Source organism: Pezoporus flaviventris, unplaced genomic scaffold (assembly GCF_033815535.1).
Source record: "Pezoporus flaviventris isolate CSIRO_AGI_PZ_B2104156 unplaced genomic scaffold, CSIRO_AGI_Pfla_v1 ptg000023l, whole genome shotgun sequence".
Taxonomy (NCBI): domain Eukaryota; kingdom Metazoa; phylum Chordata; class Aves; order Psittaciformes; family Psittacidae; genus Pezoporus; species Pezoporus flaviventris.
This window is the reverse complement of record NW_026892571.1, coordinates 11,417,859-11,439,501: the sequence shown is the minus strand read 5'-3', so window position 1 is coordinate 11,439,501 and position 21,643 is coordinate 11,417,859. Positions and strand designations below refer to the sequence as shown.

General features: G+C 54.6%; 1 protein-coding gene and 1 long non-coding RNA gene across 4 annotated transcripts in view; one reads left to right on the top strand and one right to left on the bottom strand.

Annotated features, from left to right (window-relative positions):
* LOC133271040 (uncharacterized) overlaps positions 1–21,372 on the bottom strand; it is a 31,377-nt gene extending 10,005 nt beyond the window's left edge. The window contains exons 1-3 of the long non-coding RNA XR_009743991.1: positions 21,034–21,372; positions 17,093–17,175; positions 15,155–15,732 (exon numbers count right to left, since the gene is read on the bottom strand). This is a non-coding gene — a long non-coding RNA (uncharacterized LOC133271040). The remainder of the gene's footprint in view (positions 1–15,154; positions 15,733–17,092; positions 17,176–21,033) is intronic.
* Positions 641–13,508, top strand: HRH2 (histamine receptor H2). 3 transcript variants are annotated; one of them, XM_061456765.1, is made up of 5 exons: positions 641–856; positions 6,318–7,842; positions 10,532–10,692; positions 11,261–11,422; positions 13,260–13,508. In XM_061456765.1, the coding sequence occupies exons 2-3, from the start codon at positions 6,740–6,742 to the stop codon at positions 10,569–10,571; spliced, it is 1,143 nt and encodes a 380-aa protein (XP_061312749.1). In that variant the 5' UTR covers positions 641–856; positions 6,318–6,739; the 3' UTR covers positions 10,572–10,692; positions 11,261–11,422; positions 13,260–13,508. The 3 variants fall into 3 exon arrangements, with proteins under 3 accessions (XP_061312749.1, XP_061312750.1, XP_061312752.1); XM_061456768.1 differs by lacking the exon at positions 10,532–10,692 and having other exon boundaries at positions 644–856; XM_061456766.1 differs by lacking the exons at positions 11,261–11,422; positions 13,260–13,508 and having other exon boundaries at positions 10,532–10,802.
* Positions 21,373–21,643: the final 271 nt, after the last annotated feature.

The following is a 21,643-nucleotide window of genomic DNA, read 5'->3' as shown; positions in this document are numbered from 1 at the left end:
GTAAAGGCAAATGCAGCCTTGTCGGAAAGATGCCCAGCCCGGAGCATCCCTGCCACTGATCCACCATGAGCTTCTCCCCACTGTGGCACAGAACCCCCAGCATGTTGGCATGGGCTCCTCTTGCCACCTTAAGTTGCACAAGAAACAAATTTATACCCCAGCATTGACTGGGCTCCAGTTTCATCCTGCTTTGCAGTTACACCCCCTTTTTCTTTATCTCTCCCCAGTGCAACTCAAGAGCCTCAATCCCCCCCCTGTGGCCTCTCAGTCACCTCCAAAGGCTTGGCTTTCTTGCTCTCAGGGTGCTCACACCAAATACAAAGTCAGGTTTGCATTAGGAGCAAGTGATGGCATCAGGCCTCCTGGCAGCAGGGAAGTTTGTGAGTTTGTACCTGCAGCCACTCGGGAGGGAGGCTTTGCACATGGCAAAAGGGCCCTGAGACCTTAATGTTAGTGAGGAAGGTGACGGGCATCACCCAGGAAAGCAGCAGCGGGAGGCAGCAGGCATCCCGCCCTGCTCTGTGCCTGGCACAGCGCAGTGGAGCCCGACACACTGCGTGCCCCGAGCACGGCTCACTTCCAGCATTTCAAATTTGCCGGATGATAACCTCAGTGTGAGTTCACAGCTCTGATCCCACCCACTTGTGGTCTGACTCATGTTGCAGTCACCGCGCTGCCTGGATATTGGTGCGAGGAGGGAGGGAGGGAGGAGAGGAGAGGGAGGGAGGCAGCATCCCGCAGCACACGCTTCTGCCTTCACAAACTGAGCCGCACGCACCGGGGGAAAGTTGGAGGCAACGCAGCCACCGAGGGCTTCCACGAGCTCAGGGTGGTGAGAAAGCAGCATCTCTCCCAGGTAAAGCTTTTGCCTTACTTTTCACTTGGTTGTTACACTGGTAAATCACTTTCTAGTTGAGATCTCAGCGGGGTTGGTGGGTCCTCGCTGAGGCTGGGGTGTGCAGTGGGATAGCCGGGTCAGAGCAAGAGGGTGTTGCTCATTGGACCCTTGCGCTATCATCATCCTGCTGTGCCTGGAGCAGAGGTCAGGTTGGGGACTTTCGCTGGCTGCTGCTGCTGGGACCTCTGAAGCAGAGAGCACCAGGGTCAGAGGGAGGACACGGGTGGAGTGTGTCCAGGCCCTGCCCTGTCTAAGCATCCGTCAGTGTGCAGCATCTCTGCCCAAGCAGCCTCCCCACGAGGTTCACTGCTAAGACAACTTCTTGCACCGAGCTGCCGGAACCCCTTTCTCTGGGCACCCCAGCCCCTCCATCCAGCCCTGCACACCCTGGCAGATGGTGGGAATCTGCCGGAGCAGGGGTTGCCCTGTCCATGGGCAAAGCTGGCTCTGTGGTACAGGGTATTCCTGGGGCAGGGTACCCGCAAGCTGGGCTGTAACACGGCCACAGCAGGGTGGATAGTCCCCAGGGGTGTGCAGTGCTCACCATCCCCTGACCAGAATAAGCTTCAGCAGAGGCTGAACTCCGGGACTTCTGCTGGGAACTTGTGCAGCTCCAAGCACGCCCATGAGCCCAGCACCTCTGTTTTCAGTTCTTATCTTTTCCAGGCACCCTCCGAGTGCTCTCTGCAGATTAAACTTCCAAAATGCTGACTGCTCCGCTGGTTTCTACATACCCCTTCAGATTCTCTGCTTTCGAGGGCCCCAAACTCCCTCTTACCCACTGTCCTGGGGAGCCCTTTTTCTCCTGGGGAGAAGGATGGAGGGCTGGTGACTGTGTTGGAAATTGTGTCCTGCCTCCCCCAGCCCCTCTGCTCATGCTAGAGACAGTAATTGGTGCTATGTATCAGTCAGGGTTCAGGCTGGGATGGGGCAGGCAGAGCACCAGGCTCCAGTGGAAACCAAGGAACAGGGAGAAAAGTGGGGATGCAGCCAGGCAGGATCCCACTGTCTTCCCCCCAGTCCCAGAGGTGTAGAAAGGTTGCAAAAGGGGTCTGCAAATACGAGACTGCAATTGTCTGTGTGTACCTGTACGATCACAGGGTAAACTCTGTCTACAGACATGAATGAGGGCACAGGGCACCTTGAATGTGTGAGCACCCAGGAGCAGCACATCCAACAGCCTTGCCCCAGGGAGTGGAGGGGAGATGAGCAATTGCAAGGAAGATATGGAAACAAGGGAGCAAAAGCCTTCAGCAAGTGCAAGGACAGAGGCATGCTGAAGGATGCTATGGGGTGCAGCACCACATGGGAGGCATGGGGAGGAGCACAGCCCCTCCAGAAAGGCTGTTCATAAGTAGAAACAACCCCACAACCTCACCAAAGCCCTCCACATACAGCAGAGCAAGCTAGTTACTACATCACTCTCACGTTTGTCCCCTCTCACATTGCCTTCAAGCCCCAACTCTGGCAAATTCAGTCTTGTCCCATTGTGAGGCAGAGGATCAAGACTGCCCTTTGCCAGGGTTCCTGCAGCTCCCAGCCCTACCCGCTCCCCACCATTGAACCCCAAAGATCCTCTTTCAGACCAGGAGAAATCCCACCCCAGCTGCCTATCTCAGCCTTGCCTGAAGTACATCTTGCAGCGTGCCCGGATGGTTAATCTCAGGAAGCACTTGGATATAATTTTAGAAAGGGCCATGATGCTCTGCTGCGAGCTCTGCAGGGCCAGGGAATGTGCTTCTCTCCTAAGTGACTTCTGTGAGCTCTTTGCTCGAAAGGAAGCTAAAGCAGGAGGCAAAGAAACATTTCAGGTCTGCCTGAGAGCAGAACCATCCTGGACAGGCTTCGTGCAGAGCCTCTGCTGAACCCACAACCATTGCTCTTGGTTCCCTTTTGGGAAGCAGGAAATGCTTTCCAAAGACAGGCTGCCACATTCAGACGCTCGCCGAATGCTCCTTTCTGCCTATGTACCATGCTGATGTACCTAGGCTTTTAACAGATTTTAAACAAACCTATTTATTATAGAACCAGAACTAGAAGCGCATGAATGGAGAGCAGCACATGTACTACCTGCGCTGCTGGAGCGGGTGCTGCATCCCATTAGTCTTGCAAAAATGCACAAAGGGCTGAAATAAACAATGCTGAAGGAAAGGATGCTGAAAGACGGGGAGGAGGAATAAAAGGCTAAAATGCAACAGAAACATCCCATGGATAAATCACAGCCCCCTCCCCAGAAGAGATAATTGCCATTTCAAAAGGGAACACAGTGGATCAAATGTAACATGGGCTGCAACAGAGCAGAAAATGTCTATTCAGGCAGGAGAAGGCAGGAATTACTATGAGAGTTATAAGGAGGCTAATGGGGAGACAATAGTACATTAAAATGGGAAGATCATCAATGCTCTGAAGAAGGCTATTAACAGAGTTCTTTAAAAATCAGCCTAAAGAGAAATTTTATTTAATGGTTTTCATTGGTGATCTTGGCTCAGAAAATGGGAGTTTCTCTAAGAAAGTGCATTGGTGGGAAATCTGGGAGAAGTTTTGAACAGGACAAGGGACTAAGTACTATAGGAGAAGAACCAGAGGATCCAAACAGCGACAGAAACACAATGGACTGGCATGAGTTCACATGCTTAGGGACTAACAGCAAAAATTGCTACTCTAAGCAGCTGAAAACACCATAGGAAAACTATCTGGCTTTTAGGGGACCCCAGGATAACTGCAACAAAACAAATGCAACCTGACAAGTCCTCACAGCAGAGATAGCATCCATCACAGCACCAGTGCCACAGGAAAAAGCACTGGAAGATGACCCAGAAGCAATGCCCTGCTCTGGTCCCCCAGTGTCAGGAGGGTGATTCTGACCCAGGAACAGGTCCCAGCTGTGATAATGAGGGTAATCAGGTAAATGTAAAGGCTGCCTAGTGAGACAGGGCTGGAAGGATATCATTTATTCAGGCTATTGCTAGAAATCCTGCTATGGGAAACAGCTGGTCCACTCATACATCAAGGAGGAAATGAACTTGCTCTGCCAAAATGCAACAGGAGCAGAGGACACAGGACCTGGAATTAAAGGTGGTGACCTGAGCAGAAAACCAGAGGCAGATGTGGAGTCTGAGAGGGCTGATGCTCCAGGAGAGAGCCCCAAGCTAAGTGCATTGCTGCAGGGACTGTGCACTGAGGTCAGTGGGCTGAGCCACAGCCCCTGTCTACACCAGCCCTCCAGCCTACAAAGCCATGTCCAGAGGCTGTGATCATTCAGGGGAATGTTTCCATGAGATAATTTGCCCGAGGGACACAGGAAAGTGTCCCACACCCCCGCCACAGTTTGGGTTGCAACATCCCACATCTGAGCTGGCAGGTCATGCCCTGTCCCATGGAGAAGCAAACTCCCAAGGGTTTGCAGGCAGCAGAGCCCTGAAGCCCACATGTGCGCCCTGACAGCCAGTCCTCTGCAGGGATGGGGACACCTCTGTCCCCTTCATTTAGGAATCACTGCTCCCTTCCTTCCACAGCTCAGCCCAGGGGCTCTATGTCTCACTCGGGAATGCTTTTTACTCCCTGACTTGAATGGGAGCAGTGACCATTCCTTGCCCTCAGCTCCTTAGAAAAAGCAGTAAGAAAGCTGTTTCTGGCCAGGTGTGTGGCACAGGGCTGCCCCATGGCACTCCCTGCACCATGGCAGTGCCAAGTGTGCCGATGCATTCAGAGCTGGGACCCACCAGCAGAGCCCGGGCTGAGCCCTGGCATGTGAGCTGCGAGAGCCCATGTGAGCTGCGAGAGCTGGTGGCAGGAGCAGGTTGTTGATGTGTGGTGAAGCAGCCACGTAGGAGGCTGTGATCCACCCACAGCATTTTCTAAGTGTGCTACTCCCCCTATAATTTATCCTGCCATTTCCACATGTTGGGAGCAACGAAAAAACATCCCTTTCACTTGGAAATACCGTTCTCCAAGAACAACCTGTTCTCAGCGTTGCCGTCAGTGGGCAGGCAGCGCTCAGCTTGTTCCACACTGCTTTTGTGCAACGAACAAAGAGCTTTCCATGGCAAGAGCCTGCGCTGCAGCAGGAGGTGAGGAACCACTCCGCGTGCTGCCGCCGCAGCTGAAAGTATCACAGCCCTCTCCCAACAGCCTTTATCCCAGCACCCAAATTCAGAGGACCCCCTGGCTGGCAATGAATTTGCTCTGCTCAGCAGAACACTTCCCATGGGGCAATTCATGAACTGTCATTCACTTTCAGCTCCTTTAGAATCAGCAGGGCTGCAGGTATCATCTTTAGTCTCACAGGTCCTCTCTCCACCACATGGCTCCTGGCAGTTGGTGGTTATTTACTCATGCAGTCTCCCTGGTATACTCTCTCCCTTGGCCCCCATGCCTTTAACCTTGAATCAAAGACATACATCACCTGAAGAGTATTTCAGCCTGTTCCACATCCTTATCTTGTTCTTGCAAGGTGAGTTTGACTTTAAAATCTCACCCTGCCCTCTGCCAAGACTGGACCTATTCTTTCTTCTGTTTGCTCCACCACTGTAGCTTGTTGCACGCTGTAAGGAATCAGTTCCACCTTCCTGCACAAGCCTGCGCACCACCAGGGAGGGCTTCACCACCGCTCCATGGGCTATGGGAGCCTGGGGAGTGGGGTTCTGCATCACCCATGAGGACCAGCACATCTCTCCCCCACCAGCACAGCAGGGAGAGTGAGGAAGACCCATCCCCTTGACTAGGAGATCACAGCTGCAGCACAGGCAGCTCCATGGGTGTCCCAGCACAAGCAGTTGGACTCCTCAGCCTACTCCCAGCCCCTATCCCTCTTGTCACTTCAGCTGCAGGGAACAGGACCTATGAAGCTGTTGGAGCCCTTTCCAGCCACCTCCTTCCCAGGACATCGCACCACTGACAGATGGGTTCCTTTTACCTGCAGGGACCTGAGGAGAGTGAGGATTTCCTCTCTGGGCTGCAGGAGCCAGCACAGTTGCTGATGGTAGGGACCAGCACAAGGCATGGACTTCTGCAAAGTGCAGATGCAAAAGCAAAGTTTAGCAAGGCTTACAGCCACACTTCAGAAATTACACAGTTGTGACTAATTTTGCTAGATTGCATAATAAAAGCACACTGCTTTCTCAGGAAAACTCTTTCCTTATCCTCCCAGTCCTCATTTTTGTCATAAGCTCGTAGAATCTTGGTGCCTCTAGAATCCCTGCCCTTCCCTCAGCATCCCTACTTCATGCGGGCACCCCCAGGGTTGGGGGGATGCAGCTGCAGAGACATGAGCGCCTGGCTGCCAAAGGACTTTCTAATACAGGTTTAAGTAGGCTGAAGCATCCAAGGGAGGTGCAGGCATCCCATTTCCAGAGGGGTTTGAGGGACAGCTCAAATAACCTTCACCCGCTGCAGCTCTGTGTTGATGCTTTCTTTGCAGGTTGTCCTCAGGAAGTGGCAAAGCTCTGTCCCAGCTGGAGCACTGCAGACCGCTGTCACCAACCAAACATGCAGAGCGCATGAGACCCCTTGGTTGCTCAGAGGAAAGGAGAAGGCAGCAGAAGAAAAGGGAGCAGTTGAGACCCACCAGCAGCTGCCATGGGGGATTGGCTCCAACACTGACCTCGCAGATGGGGCCAACAAGCATAAGCAAGTCACAGGGCCACATCTTTCCCTGGGTCATGTCACTCTTAGCATGCAAGGAGCAACACTGAATGTGTGAATTGACTCTGCAATGTTCTACAAGGTCACTGTAGGTCCAAGGTCACTTTGTAAAGGGCTCTAGAGCTGCCTTGTAGAGGCTCACACCAAGAAGCTTTGGAGCCAGTGAGAGCAGGACTGCTCCATCCATGCAACTGCACTATGGATCCTTGTTACAACCATACAAGCTCTCAAAAAAGGATGGACTTCCCCCTGCAGCTGCTGGTCGGATCCTGCCTCACCATCCTCATCGTGATCACTCTCTGCGGTAACATCATCGTCTGCCTGGCCGTCACCCTGGACCGTCGGCTCCGCAGCCTGACGAACTGTATCATCGTCTCCTTGGCCATCACCGACCTGCTGCTGGGCCTCCTGGTGCTGCCATTCTCTGCCTTTTATGAGCTCACCAAAGACTGGCCCTTCGGCAGCACCTTGTGCAACGTCTACACCAGCCTGGACGTCATGCTGTGCACAGCTTCCATCCTCAACCTCTTCATGATCAGCCTGGACCGCTACTTTGCTGTCACCACCCCACTCCGCTACAGCCAGCTCGTCACTCCCTCCCGGGTAGCTGTGAGCTTGGCTGTTATTTGGACCGTTTCACTGATGGTTTCCTTCCTACCCATTCACCTGGGCTGGAACACCAATGGCACAGCAGTCCAAAACACAGTCCCCAACTGCAACAGGGAGTGCACACTGGAGGTGAACCCTGTGTATGGGCTAGTGGACTCGCTGCTCACCTTCTACGTCCCCCTGGTCATTATGTGCATCACCTATTACCGGATATTCAAGATAGCAAGGGAGCAAGCCAAGAGGATAAACCACACGTGGTGCTGCAGCAGCAACACCCACATGCCGCCCATGGTGAGGGAGCACAAAGCCACCGTGACACTAGCGGTGGTGATGGGAGCCTTCATCGTGTGTTGGTTCCCCTATTTCACAGTGTTCACATACCGGGGGATGTGGGGGGACAGTATGGTGAAAGGCACACCCATGTCCATTGTCCTCTGGCTGGGCTACGCCAACTCGGCCTTGAACCCCATCCTCTATGGGACACTCAACAGGGATTTCCGGGTGGCTTACCAGCACTTGCTGCACTGCTGGAGGACTGGGGGCCCCAGGAGCTCTGGCCTGCCTCCCCCCCAAAAGGCCCATTCCAGGGGCAGGAACTGCAGTCAGAGCCAGGGCAAGCAGGAGGGCAAACCCCTGAAACTGGAGATGAGGAATGGGAAGGGGGTCTTGCTGACCGATGGAGCCCTCAAGAGGTAAGAGCCTTCTCACGTGCGGGTCTTTGATGGTAGGTCCATTCCCAGAGAGGAAGGCAGAGGTGGGGACCCCACGTTGTCCATGAACTTTTAAGCAACAAGCTGATGCCCCAGCAGGAAAACCCTTGCCCAGGCAACTCTTGCTCTTTGCAAGTCACTCAGAAATTCATCTGAACATCATCATTCAGCACATCCCTCCGTGCTGGCAGCACAGCTCCAGTACTCCAGCTTCACATGTGGCTGGCTAGTCTTGCAATCGTCACCCATTCACAAGGAACACAAAACGTCCCTGGGTTTGTTGGGTAATGGGGACAGTTTTGCCATCAGAATTAGCTGTACAGAATGGGGACAGCCATTAGCTGCATCTGCTCCCAAAAACTGGACATGTCCCACTCTCTGCTGGTAGGCAGCCAGCAAAGCCTGGGCACACAGCAGAGCTTGGGAAAGTGACCGCCTGTCACAGAGGACCAACAGGGTGTTAGCCATAGGGCACAGTCAGGCTGCAAGTCCCTGCAGGAGCCAAGATCTGGGTCTTCAGCTCCCTGCTGAGCAGCTCAGCAGTCCCCTTCCCAGGCAAGCCACACACCCTTAGCATTTCGGCTGTCAGTTTGCATCAGCAGCAAATTTGGCCAACAGCAAGCTCCATTCCCATCTCTGGAAAGGGACAGAAACAGCCAGAATTAGGTTGGCAAATGATCTAAGAAATACAAATACCCACATAAAGTTAGAGCCAAAAATTCCCACAACATCATCCCAAGCATGTCACAGGGGTCAGGATCCGCAAGGCGGGTAAGCTCTGTGCCAGGCGGTGGCACCAGTTCCCTCCATGGGCACCCATGTCCCCCTGGGGCTGAGCCACCCACACACCACCTTGCTCAGGAGCATTCACCCATCTGAGCATAAGGAGCACAGAGGAGCCTGCCATCTGCCACAGTGCAAACTGCTGCTCCCAAGACTTTAATCGAACTCTGAGGCAGCTCCTGATAAGCAGCCCTGAAACTTTCCATCCATTGATAAGAAGCCCTTTGGCTCCCTGTACCCCGTATACCAACAAAGGAGCCATGCTCATGCTCTCCTGCAGCACATGCTCTTGATCCTGTCCCAGAAACATAGTCTCAAGCCACCAAAAGGAGAACATAGGGAGGTGAACCAAAGGGCAGAGCCATCCAAAAGGCTCAGCCGACATCATGCCTCCCCTGGGGCTCGGATGTACTTTGCCCAGGGCAGATGGGCAGCTTGAGACAGGGGAGTCTGCCCCAGGAGACACGGAGGGATGGATGAGTGTGAACAAATACAATAACACAGCTTCTGCAGCTGCCTTTTCAGTTTCTGAGAAACTAATAAAGGGTGCAAAGGTTTAGCATTTGGTAAACGTGGTAGCAGGTTATATATAAAACATACGGAGAGCACGTGCCTGGCATGGTAGAGGTACTTCTGCAGACAGAGACAAAGGAGGAGCTGTGCTGTCTACTTACACAGAAGCGCAGCTCCTGGGCAAACCAGGAGCTCACCACTGCTGCTCTGCAGCCAGCCAGGGAGAGCTGCAATGGGGAATGGGGCGGCGGGACTTCCCTACACAGCGGAGAGGGACAAGAGAAGAGAAACATCAGTGACTTCTTAAAGATCTGCCTTATCACAGAGGGAGAATATGAGACAGAAGGAAAGAAAAGGGGAAGAAAACAGGTTTCTTCTTCCCCAGGCAGAGGTCAGGGTCATTTCCTCCAGGCCTTCCCAGTTAGACAAGGTCCCTGGTTCCCTGGAACCCTGGCTCCCCACAGGGCCTGATCCTGCTACAAGACTTGTATTCAAAGCCCATGCTGAGCTCAGCAGCAGCCAGGGGACCTCTGTCCTCTAGCTCTGAGCATGCAGGTGCCTGGCACCAACAGAGCAAAACCCCCAGGGCAGAGACCCAGCATGTGGCTCCAGCCTGTCCTCACCCTGCGAGTGAAGCTCCCCCACTGCTCAGCTCAGCCCCTATGTGCCTCCCAGCTGGATTTGCTCCCAGGGGTGCAGGAGGCTGGAGGGATGATGGTGAGCAGCAGCCGGAACCACAGCGGTGAAGATACCTGAGAGATAGGGACCACGGGGAAGTGAGAGAGGAAGACTCAAGCACGGGGATGTTTTTTGACTGTTCTAAATCCAGAGATCTCCTTCCTGTCCCCAGCATCGCTGCTGTGGTTTCTGCTCGCAATAGATAAGAGTTGCTTGAGCACTGAATGATCAGTTATTGCTTTTAATTTCTCTACTTCTCTCCTTAACCTGCTCACTTGTGCAGAACTGATGCACCAAGGATCACATGGGGCCCCTTCCAAATCTTTTTTCCATAGTCATATATACAAACATCTGCTGTTGGCAGATGATTTGGATCAGCTAATACCACAGAAGACAGGTGGGCACAGGATTTACCTGTACACCAAAAGCCTGGCAGCCAGTTTCATCCCAAGCACAAAACAAGCTGGTTCCTCTCTCCCCTTTCCTTCTGCGCAGTCTTCCCAGTCATCTGCTCTGGATGTGTTAACAGAAAAAGATGAAAATGAATCACTCCACAGACTCATGACCCCCCAAATAAGAAGGGCCAGAGTTAAGAAGAGCTCTGCTCAGAGCAGCTCCACAGGGTCATTCAGGGGAAAGCACAACCAGCAACATTTGAACCATTGCCCATAATAACGATGTTCTTTCCTGTTACGAGGCATAGAGAAAAGACCAGCAATCAGGAGTGGGAATACTGAAAAACTACAGTCAGTCTCAGGGGCATCAGGAGCAGGAACAGAGTGAGAGTCACCACTGCCTTGGAAATCAAAAGGCCACAGGAGCACCACAGCCATTAAGGGGCTGGAGGCATTTCCATGGGTAAGAACCAAGCAGGGGTGCAAGAGAAGACAGCTGCTCCTATCTCCCCACCAGGCACTAAAAAAGCAAGGCAATTCACTTCACACAAAACCAGTAAAGGGAAGCACTTCTTGCACCTCAGGAACCTGCTTCACTGCAGTGGGACCCGACTCTGAGGAGGATACCGAGCACTGAGCAGGACTGCAGGTTGTGAGACCAGTCCCTGGGGTCCAGAGAGATTAAAAGCCTGAAGGAAGGAGCATGCAGCACAAGCAGGGAGGTATCGGGCAGAAAACACCAGAGCTGAGCAAGTGGCTCTGGATCACCCTCTTGCACATAATCAACTGTGCTCAGGGGCAGGACGGTGCCCACAGTGTATGGGCAGAGAGATGGCAGTTTCCACAGGGCAGGACCAGTGTCCCAGGTACAGGGTGCCTGCCCGCTGGCCTCAGAGGGGTCAGACACCAGGCAGGCAGTACCTGGTGCTCCACAGAGCAAAGCCAGGCTCGACCAGGCTGGCACTGACCAACTGATCTCTTCATTTTCTCTCTTTTCTTTCTGTCCCCATGTACAATTTAACCCTTTCCAGTGCCAGAGCTCTCCCATGAGCCTTAGCCAGCCTCCTGCCCTGGGACCCACAGCTCCCAGCCTTCAACTCCTGGCTGCCCTCTTCCAAAGTCCCATGAGGTTGAAAGGACAACACTCAGTTTTCCTCAGGGAGCAACTCGACAACAGAGGCGAGGGCTGCAGGGTGAGTATGGGGCCGGGGTCACTGCATGCAAAGAAGGGGAAGGGGCAGCTCTCCCTGCTGTGGCACCCACTGCATCTTCCCTGATTCAGCCATCCCACTGCAATGGTACTTGACGCAGAGGGTGGTACCATCAGAGGTGCATCCTCACTCCTCATTCCAGCACCATTTGCTCCCCAAACCCAGCCACAAGCCCAGGGTAGGCGCACAGGGCTGTGGAGGTGTGGGCTCACACAGCCGCCCTGTGATGCTCCAGTAGATGCCTGCGTCCTGCCTGTCCCCCCACACGCTGCAGAGGCAGCTGTGTTCAGACCATGGATTTCCAGCACACTTCATTTTCATGCAAGCCTACATCGGCTCCACATAAATCGCAGCAGCTTTCATGGGGATGCTGGCAGAGCTCCCATGGTGAGGGGCTGATGCTGCTGCTGCTCTCTCCCAGCGGTGCTGGGCTGGAGGACATGGCTGCTATGGATGGAGATGCCTCTCAGCTCCAGAGAGCCACTTAGTGCAACTCTTCTCAGGGAAGAGCCAGGCAAGGTCACCCTGACCTCCATATTCTCTCCCTCCAGTGTTGCATGCTGATAACCTGGGCTCTCCTGTGTTGACTGTGCCTTGGAGGGAGAAAATACAGCCACTCACATGCTGGAAGCTAGGTACACTTGTCCTTGCTGCACACTGAGCACTTCCGACCTTATCCAAGGTCATGGTGATGGTGAGAGCTGGTGCTGCCTGCCTGCACGTGTAGATGGGGCTGCAGCAGGAGAGCACAGGGTCCCCTGCCCTGGGACACAGCATCAGCCCGCACGTCTCAGAGGTTCTCCCCATGAATCAACCTGGAAATGTCACCGCCCATCAATAGGAGAATCGGTGGCTTAGAAAGCAAGGAGCAGGGCAATGAGATCCCCAGGGCCCCATTAGGCCCTGCTGGGCTGCAAGTCCCACAGTGCCACATACCAAGGCACAAGCATCACTCAGCAGTGCAGTGGCTGCTCCCCAGGGTGGCATCAAGAGGGAGCAGTGTGAAACCACGAGCCTGGAGGGCACAACAGCTCATAGAGAACCTGCCAGGCGGCAGACACGGTGCTCACCCCCCCAGCAGCGTATACACAAGGCAGAGTCATCTCTATTTGCTGTCATTTCCCAACAGCAGGGGCGGAGGGGATGCCAATTCCAGCTCTTCTGCTTCATGCTTTCCCTCTCTGTGCCGCACATATGTTCCGAAACACATTTAGTTTCTGCGAGGCAAAGGCAAAATACCAGCCATCCCTGAGAGGCTGCTAATCTAATCAGCAGAGTAAAGCAAAGGCGGTCTGGGGGAGAGGTTTGCAGGAGATCTGAGGTCCCGGTGTGACCACAGATTTCCTCCCTGCACCACGGGGGTGGGGACAGGAAATGTCACCTTGCACAGGGCACCAGCCTGAAAAAGTCCCCAACCCATCTACAGGGGCAGGGAAAGGGCCGTGAGGAAAGGAGCACCCAGGAGCACAGCACCACCAACCCCAGGACATTTACTTTTGCCAAGCTATTTGCAGAGGAAAAAAACCCACCACTGCTGGGTGGCCCAAGCAGATGACAAAGAAAGCCACAAAGCAAAGCGATGTCACTCAGAGGGATGCCATTCAGTGGGTCCTGGAGCCTGCTGAGCATTGCCCACATGTCAGCACTCAGCATATAACTGTGCTCCGAGAACATCCTCACAGCATCGCACCACAGTCCCTCCCAGGCACAGAGTTCTTAATGCAGCATCCCTTACGGTGGGGAGCAGGAAAGAGGAGAGCAGGGAGAAGGACACCTGCATCCTGCACAGCTATTGAATCCCCTCTCTGTTCCCTTGCAGGATCCCTGCTCTGGCAAACAACATTTGCCCTGTCCCCAAACACTGCTGAGGAGCCTTCACCTGCCCAAGGGGTTGTGTTTGAAGAGCCCTTGGAGGAGCTGCAGAAGAGCTTCTCTCCTGCCCCACTGAGGCCGTGACACCTCCAGTGTCAAGCCCCATGCCAGCAGGCAGTGGTGCCCAAGGAGCTGGGTCAGCAGCCAACACATATCCCCAGCAGGGCTGAGCTAGGAGTGCCCTCCACAGACCCCCAGGGCACAGGAGTGCGAAAGGGGATGTGGTCTGTGATCAAGGTCTTGGTGTCAGAGACACCAACCTAGGACGGAGAAGGGAAGCACAGACACTAGCTTCCCTGGTACCTTGTCCAAGGGACATACCCATCCCTCAGAAGGGCCAGAGGTCCTGGCAGAAGTGAGGATGATGTAGCAGGAGGGCTAGGCATGGTGAATGTCAGCAGCTGTGAGCGCTGGATGTCCTGCAGCACCTGTACTTGGGTAAGACTGCCTCCCACACTGGGGAGGTTTTGACATGATTGGTGCTATCCCTGCTCTCTATGACTACTTTACATGCGCTGTTCCAGCCCCACTTCAAGAAGAGTGTCCCTGGAGCCTCCTGGGAAACACTGAGCATCCAGGGTTTGTCCCTGGGCTCTAGCTTCCCCAGCAGGATCCAAACCAGGATGTTTCTGCACCGAGCCTGTGCAGAAGTAAGTAATGTTATAAAAATCTATTTAACACAGCAAGAAAATGAGAAAATTGATTTCTTTGGGCATGTTTTGACCTGGGAAGATCTTGTCCACCTATACCCTGCTGTGCCACATCCATCCCTCTGCTGGGATAGAGCCTGGACACGCACAGCACAAACTCCCAGGACACGGGTTGCAGCTGCTCCGGGAAGGGCTGGCACACACACACAGCACCTTGTCCTGTGGGACCAGTGAGAGCACCCACACACACACAAACCCCAGTCCCTGAGCTTGTAAGAAAGAGGCAGCCAGCAGCGAGGACTGGGTAGGACATGAACGAACAACGACGCATTGCTGTGCTGTAAGGAGCTTTTCTCCTGGACCGGATCCCCATCACCCCCAGAGCGCAGCGTGCTCGCTCCGCATCACACGGCATCCCCAGAGCGCAGCGGGGACAGGCAGAGCCGTGTTTGCAGGACGCCCCCGGGAAGGGAGGATGCTGAGCCGGGGGGGTGCAGGAGGGGCTCCCTGCACGGCGCTAGGCAGGAACGGTCCCTGCTCCCCGAGTGACCTGACCCGAAGCCCCCCCGCACCTCCCGGAGCGGCGCAGCCAGGGCCCGGCCGCAACCCCCGAGGAGCGGGGCTCTGCGCGGCGGCAGCGCAGGCTCGGAGCTCCCCCTGCTTGCTGCCGGGGACAAGCCTGCCCGCCCGGCCCGGACACGGCGGAGCGGAGCCCCGAAGCACCCCCGGCTGGGGCAGGGCTCCTCCCGAGCGCCACTGCGGTCCCGCTCTGCTCCCCGAGCCCCAGCAGCAACCACAGCGTTTGGTTTCAGCCTGAGCAGGGATGCCCGGCAGCAAGGGGATGCCGTGGCAGGACACATCCCCTCCCCAGTACCCCCCCCCATATGACCTCAGGACAGGTTGCTACGAGACCCCTGGGGAGAGGACCCCACCGCGGAAAGAGAAATCACCTCATCAGCACTTTCCATTGCAAAGAGGCAGGAAACAAGTCACTGCAGCAGAGCAGGCAGAGGACTCCTCTTCCCCAACCCAGCCAGACAGGAGCAGGCCTTGCATCGCCTGTAGCATCCACGTTTCACTCCAGCTCAGGGAGGAAGAACTGGCAAACACACTCCCAAACCCCTGCCACCTATGATAACAATTAGAGACTTACCTAATTGCAAAAATAATTGCAATTGAAGTGTTTAATTACCATACTAAGCAGGAAGAGCCGTTTCTGACTGTTCCAGTAGCATTCCTTATCCATCAAACAAGGTTTGGGGCTTGTTTGGGTGTTGGGGTTGGTTTTTTTTTTGATTATTAGATTGCAGCCGTGGGGGATAAAGAGATTTGCTAATTAGGGTCTTGGAGAACAGCTACCAATTCACAAACACTTGCTTTTAATTTCAATACTAATGAGGCTGGAAAGGGGAGAAATCCAAAATGCAGAACATCTGTGGAAGTTGCTGTCTGCTGTCAGTGTCCCCGAGCCCCTCATGGGGCTGGCAGAGGCCTGACACTACTCAGTGCATGCACCAGTCTGGAGGCCATGGGGCTGGGTTGGCTCAGTGCTAGCACAGGCAGGGTGAAGCTGCTGCTCCAGGTCGATGCTGTCACTGCAGCCACCGTACAAGCTAATCCCAGCATTGATCATCTGTCTGATCCCCCCAGGGACCATCAGCCACGGTGGCTTTCTCAGTGATGTGCTAATCCCCATCCTGGGGCAGCAGTTCCAGCCCCTGGGGGTGCAGCAGCAGGAACTTCTCCAGGTGACATTTGGTTTTGCTCTCCCTTAAACCAACAACAAAAGAGAATTAATTTTTCTCTCCAAGCAGCAGTTCTGGGAGGGAAGAGAAACTGCTTAGGAAGCTCCTACCCAACATCTGCTTTCTCAGATAGGAAATATCCCCCTGCTAGCAGTGGGAGCACATACAGGGACAGTTGCCAAGAGGATGGGAACATCCCATCCCCCTGTCCCTGCAGGGCACAACAGGAGCTCACACTGTCCTGATATACAAGATCCCATCCTCACCCTGCTCCACCAACGGCCCCAGGGACCCGCAGTGCCTGGCTGGCCTTCTCTCACCAAACCAGCTTTCCCGTCCTTGCTGCAACTGTGGGTAGGGTCCAAAAACATGCAGAGAGGAGACACAAGGAAGGGGAGAGGCACATTTAAGACAGGAGCAGCCGCAGGGCATCCAGGCATCCCTTCCCAGAGGAGCGCAGCTGAGGAGCGGTGGCTGCTGTGGGCTGGAGGCGAAAGAGGGTTTTATTTCTTTTAGACAAAAGGGAAACATCAGTAGAATGGGAAAAGTGTGTTGGTTTTTTTTTTTCAGACTGTCGTGTGTTTAAACACAGAGCAGAGAGAAAGGCAGCTGACAGCCCTGAGCAGTCAAAATATGAGAAACTTTGTGTTAGAAAACTCAAGGTTTCATTTTCTGGGATAAAATTAGTTTTGGGGCCACTCACCCAACAGTTTTAGAGGAGGATCCAAGCCTCTGGAAAAGGTTTTGGGTCCCATTGCCTCCCCCCAGGTATAAATCTTTCCATGCCAAACCACCTTGAAATCAAGGAGAAGCACTCCCTTCCAGCCTGAAGAAGATGACCATGAAGACAGCAACACATGGTGCCAAGGTGCCCTCCTGGCCTGGTCCAAGCCCTTCATTGTCACCACCCATGAATGTCAAGGCTGACCCTGGCCACTGTCAGATGGTGGCCATGGGACCAAGAGCATGGTCATGGCACTGGGATAGTGGCCACGAGACGGGAGAGGGGACAAAGCCACTAGAGGGCACAAGTATGATAGAAACATCTCCCACATCAAGGGACGTCCTGCTCCCCCAGGGCAGCAGTTCCAGAGGTCCCCAGAATCCCCCATCACCCCCATCTCCAAAAACGCCCACCCTTAGCTGAGGTCCTGCTGGCCCCAGGGCTCAGTGTCTCAACTGGGGCTGCACCTGGACACAGAGACGTGTCCAGAGAGCATCATCCCAGACAGCCGAAGCCCCACAGCCCTGGGTGGTGGCAGCCCACGCTGCATGGAGGCCATGCCTCCAGCATGGGACACCCACCCAGCACCAGCCTGACCCTGCACATCAGCCATCACCTTCTTACACCCAGAAAACAGACCCTCTCCCCACCAGCACCTCACCTTCTCCTGGTGGCCCAAGGCACATTGCACAGGGCTGGCTGCAGAGAGTAAGGTGCCCCTGACCAGGCAGTGAGATGCAGGTCCTGCAAAGGAGCACCTGGCCACCATCAAGAGCCATGTCCAACATCCTTCTGTCCTTCTCCTTTCTCCCCCAGAGCATCCTTCAGACAGGCGCTCCCATCCCTGTGCCTGCAGCCGTCACCACTTACATTATGCTCCACCACCAAACCAAACACCATTTGTCAGACACATGCCAGAGCCAGCTCTGCTGAAACAGATGCCCCTGTGTGTCCCACATCAAACATTGCAACATCCACCTTCCCGGTGTGCCACCATACGTATGTGCACACATTCATGCTGCCCCGTGGGGGTTTGCTGTCCACAGTGCAGATGCACTTGATCACAGGCCACCATCTCCCAGCCTATAGTCCTGCTCCCAGCCAAATGGGCACCCTGGGACTCCCTTGTGGGTGTCTGAGCTGCTGTCAGCACCGGGGCTGCCCTGTCACGTCCCAGCCACCATCCCCGGGCAGGGCTAGCAAGGTGCTGCCACCCCAGTAGTGTTTGCACAGCTTGGCTTCCGGCCTGATCTGCTCTCCCTGCTTCCAGCTCCCATTCCAACAACAGCAACAGATCTCCCTGTCAGCAGGAGCCCAGAGCCGCTGGAGGCAGAGGCAGCAATGCCCTCCAACCCCAGGCACACAGGGGCTGATGCTCATTATATGCAATACCAGCACTGATAATTAATTTCTCAGAGGATGAATTGCTCAGGAAAGCTCCAGAGCGAATGCTGTTCTTCCTACCACACACTCGTCTGGTCTACTTGGGTTTTAACAAACTCCGAGGAGAGGGAGAGGAAAGAGCATCTCCCAATGAACACCCTACCTGGGCTTAGGGTGTCTGCGGGGGGTCAGGATCTCTCCTGGGGCTGTTCCCTGGGGCCGTGCAGATGTAGGCAGAGCAAGAGGATGCACTGGCACTGCCTGTGTCCCAGCAGTCAGGAGACACCCAGCACCAGCTATAGTCATTGACCAACCCCCTTCCTGCAGCTCCGTATACCTGTGACTCAGCCCACATCATGGGGATCCCAATCTCCCTGTGGGACCTGCCCATCAGACCATTGGGATCTGCTCACCCGCCCACTCCCCAGGCACTGCCCACCATCCATGGGGTGAGTGAGGGATGCGGCTGTGGGGCCAGAAGCTCGTCCCCTCCAGCCCCATCTCCTACAGCAGCACACGGCACGTCTCCTCTGGGTGCTGGCAAAAGGCTGTGCTGGATGCAAATTCAGAGCGAGAAACCCCTGCAGACAGCACTATTATGCAGGGCTCTCCATCCCTTTTGCTTAATGGGAGGTATTTTTCTGTTTCATTTCCCTTACCCTCGGAGCTGAAACAGCCTTTCTGCAGCAAAATGCGCCAAGCCAAAGAAACCCTTCTCTCTTTCTAGCTCAGAAACTCTCCTCCCTTCCTCCTCCACCAGCAGAAATGCCCAGCCCACAGGCCACCCCCTCCTTGGTGTATGTCACATTGCCAGAGGGATGAATGGTCCCCATCCTGTGTCCTTGTGTTGGCACCACATCCTCGGGCTGCATTTGAGTCATTCATCCTCATTCCCCAGGCTGAGATGTGCATCCATCCTGTTCTGCAGGAGAGCCAGACCCCCAGAACCCCACAAGCACAGCAGCGGGGCCAGAGTCCCTTTCCCCAGGCAAGGACCCATGAGCAGGATGATGGGACTGATGTCTAGTGAGGATGCAGGGGAACACCTCGGGGACAACAGGACAGAGGTACCAAGGGGGCTGCGGGGTTTTGTTCTCTCCATGCAGGTATTTGCATACACCACAGAATACAAAGCATGCCCTCAGCTCACCTCCCCAGTCCCTCCCCAGCACGCTTCACTTGCTTGGCCTGCTTCAAGGCTGAGTTAAGTCCACCATTCTTTACTGGGTAATTAAGCTCTTAATTAACAGGCCGGTTTCCCCTCAGAGCCCTGCCAGCATCCCTTGGTCCCTCTGGCAGTCGCTCCCTGACAGGGCAGATGCTGTGGGGCTGGGGATGGCTCCCAGGCTTTTTTCCCACCCCCTCTGCACTCTTTCCCTGACATCCTGGCCCTTGGACACCATGACCCAGCCTGGAGGCAGAAGCCTGCTCTGAAAGTGGCAACGGGGCACAAGCGAAGCTGACACATGTCTGGGCTCAATGTGATACCCTGGAAGAGAGGGGCAAACAGGGGTGAGACGTTACAAACCTTTCCAACCTTGACCACTCTGTGATTTCCACCATGAGTGATGCTAAAGCCTGAAAACTCCAAGACCAGAAAACTTCCCAGTTCATAAAGGTTCTTTTTAAAAATCAGTATTCAAGATGTTTCTGCCTAAAGGAAAATATCTCTCAGTAACCTTTGCTACCAGCTGGTCCCCTCAGCCCTATTCCCCCTGCTCCGGGACTGAGCAGGGAAGGGAGGCAGCACTGCTGTGCCCCAAACCCAAGCTGGTCAAACCATAGGGGACAACACAGGGACCCTGCCCCAGGCTCCCCAGCACAGAGAACCACAGCAAACCAGCAGCGATGAGCCCCTGTCCTCAGTGATGTGGCAGGGGTTGCCTTGCAGCACTCCATCTCCTGCGTGTTCATTACGCGTCTCCTTAACCATGAAGAGAGGGTGATCCTCCTGCCGGGGCAGAGCTGCTGTCCCATCCATCCCAGTGTGGCTGGGGATGTAGGAGGTTGGCACCAAGCAGTCCCCATCCTGCCGCCAGGCCAGGGTGGCTGGGTGGATAGGGAGAGGCAAGTTTGGCTTAATCCAAGTAGAAGCTAATTGTGTTTCATTGAGGTTTTATCTCTGCAACTGGCAACACGCTCCTCCAGGAGATTTAGTGGGAAGTTGTCTGGTCCCTGCCAAGAAGGCTGATTTTTATTTTTTTTTTTCCCCAGAAAGCATATTATGCATCAAAGTTGAAATTCAGATCCCTTTTCCTCCATTCCCAGAGCGTATTTATGAGGCTCCAGGTATTCCTTGGTGCGTTGTGGTTTGCAGGAAGCCCCCAGCCGCTGCAGAGCCCGGAACCAGCTCAAAGAGCTGCTCAACTTTTGTTGCTTTATGATTTTCCCATTTTTGCTAAAATTGTTGCTGGGTGAGTAGCTGGGGACCAGGGGTTGGCAGAGAAGCAGCTGCTGCCTGTGCATGGCTCCCAGGCTGGTGAACACCCCCAACAGCCCTCCCAGGGTTTTCCCACCTGGAGCTGCTTCTCTCCATCCCAGCTGCACTTTACACATCCCCCAGACCCCTAAGTCCCCCCATCCCCTAAACCAGCTGCAGCCTGGTGTCTGCTGTCACATCCTGGATGAGGTTGGCAGCAAATCCAGTGCTTTTCCCTACAGATGCTCTGGTTCTGCTCCCTCTGGGTGGTTCAGCAGGTTTCAAGCGCAGCCACGTCAGAAGGTGAATCAGGCCAGCCTGGAACCTGCACCCCTGGGCAGGGATGGGCAAGGGGGGGGGGGGGGGGCACCTGCAGGAGTGAAGAGGGGGCAAGGCAGGACTGGAGCCTTCTTGCAGCCAAACCCCTTGGGTTATGCACCCACCTGGTTTGCTGCAGGCAGATCAGGAGGGGGGGATATGGGGGGCTCCTTCTTCCCCCCTCTGAGATCCCATCTCAGTTCATCAGGACAGGCCCAGCATCTGCAGTGGCTGGAAAATCACACTCGGTTTCCAAAAGGGAATGTAAAGTGTAAATCTCTGTCTCTCAGACACCCATTTGTTCCTCTGCAGTGAGAAAAGTGGCAAAAGCTTTAATTTCCAAGCTGGGAGGGAGAGAGACAATGATCCATCAGCAGCAGAGGAGGAAAACAGCAATTCTGGGATTACACCAGCGGCCACCGAGATCTCTCCCTCCCTGGCAGAAACGCCGCAGGTTTCCCTGCCGGCCCCGCAGCTCTTACCTCCGCGCTGTGTTTGTGGGCAATTCGGAAGCCTTCATGGTGATGAGGATGGTTGTCGCAGGAGTGTTTGCCCGGAAGTGCTGGGCTGGAGGGGAGGCAGTGATCCCCCCCCTCCAGCTGGATTTCGCATGCAGAGCGGGCCGGCTGCAGCGCTCGGCTCTCCCCAGAGGTTCCCTTCATAAGAGGGAGTAAATTCCACTTATCTATCCAGGGGAGATTTGCATTTTAAATATCCCAACTCCAAATGTCACCCAGTTTGATCCCCTAAGCTGAACAAATGCAATGGAGCAGGGAGGGGGCCGGAGGCGGCTCGCTGCCATGGGCTGCCGGGAAGAAAGGAAAAACCCAAGGTTAAAAGCATGCACGGATGTTTAATTTGGGCTGAGGCTGAGGATGGGAGCAAACATAGCAGTGACCCTCCCTCCCTCTCTCTTCCAGCCTCTGTTGGGCAGGACACATGGGAACAGGTATCGGAGGTTTCAACCACTGAGGATTAGGGATTTCGTGTTTGAGATTTTGTTTACACAATAAGACTTCAGACTGCATGGAGTGTAGGTGGATTCTCCCTGATGCCTGCAGAGGGATTAGTGCCTATAAGGCAGCCAGAATG

What these genes read in the sequence shown, in the direction of transcription:
- HRH2 (XM_061456765.1), top strand. Translation starts at nt 6,740, where the DNA reads ATGGATCCTTGTTACAACCATACAAGCTCTCAAAAAAGGATGGACTTC. An exon ending in ACCGATGGAGCCCTCAAGAG is followed by an intron (nt 7,843 to 10,531) that starts GTAAGAGCCTTC and finishes TCCTGTTACGAG; the next exon opens with GCATAGAGAAAAGACCAGCA.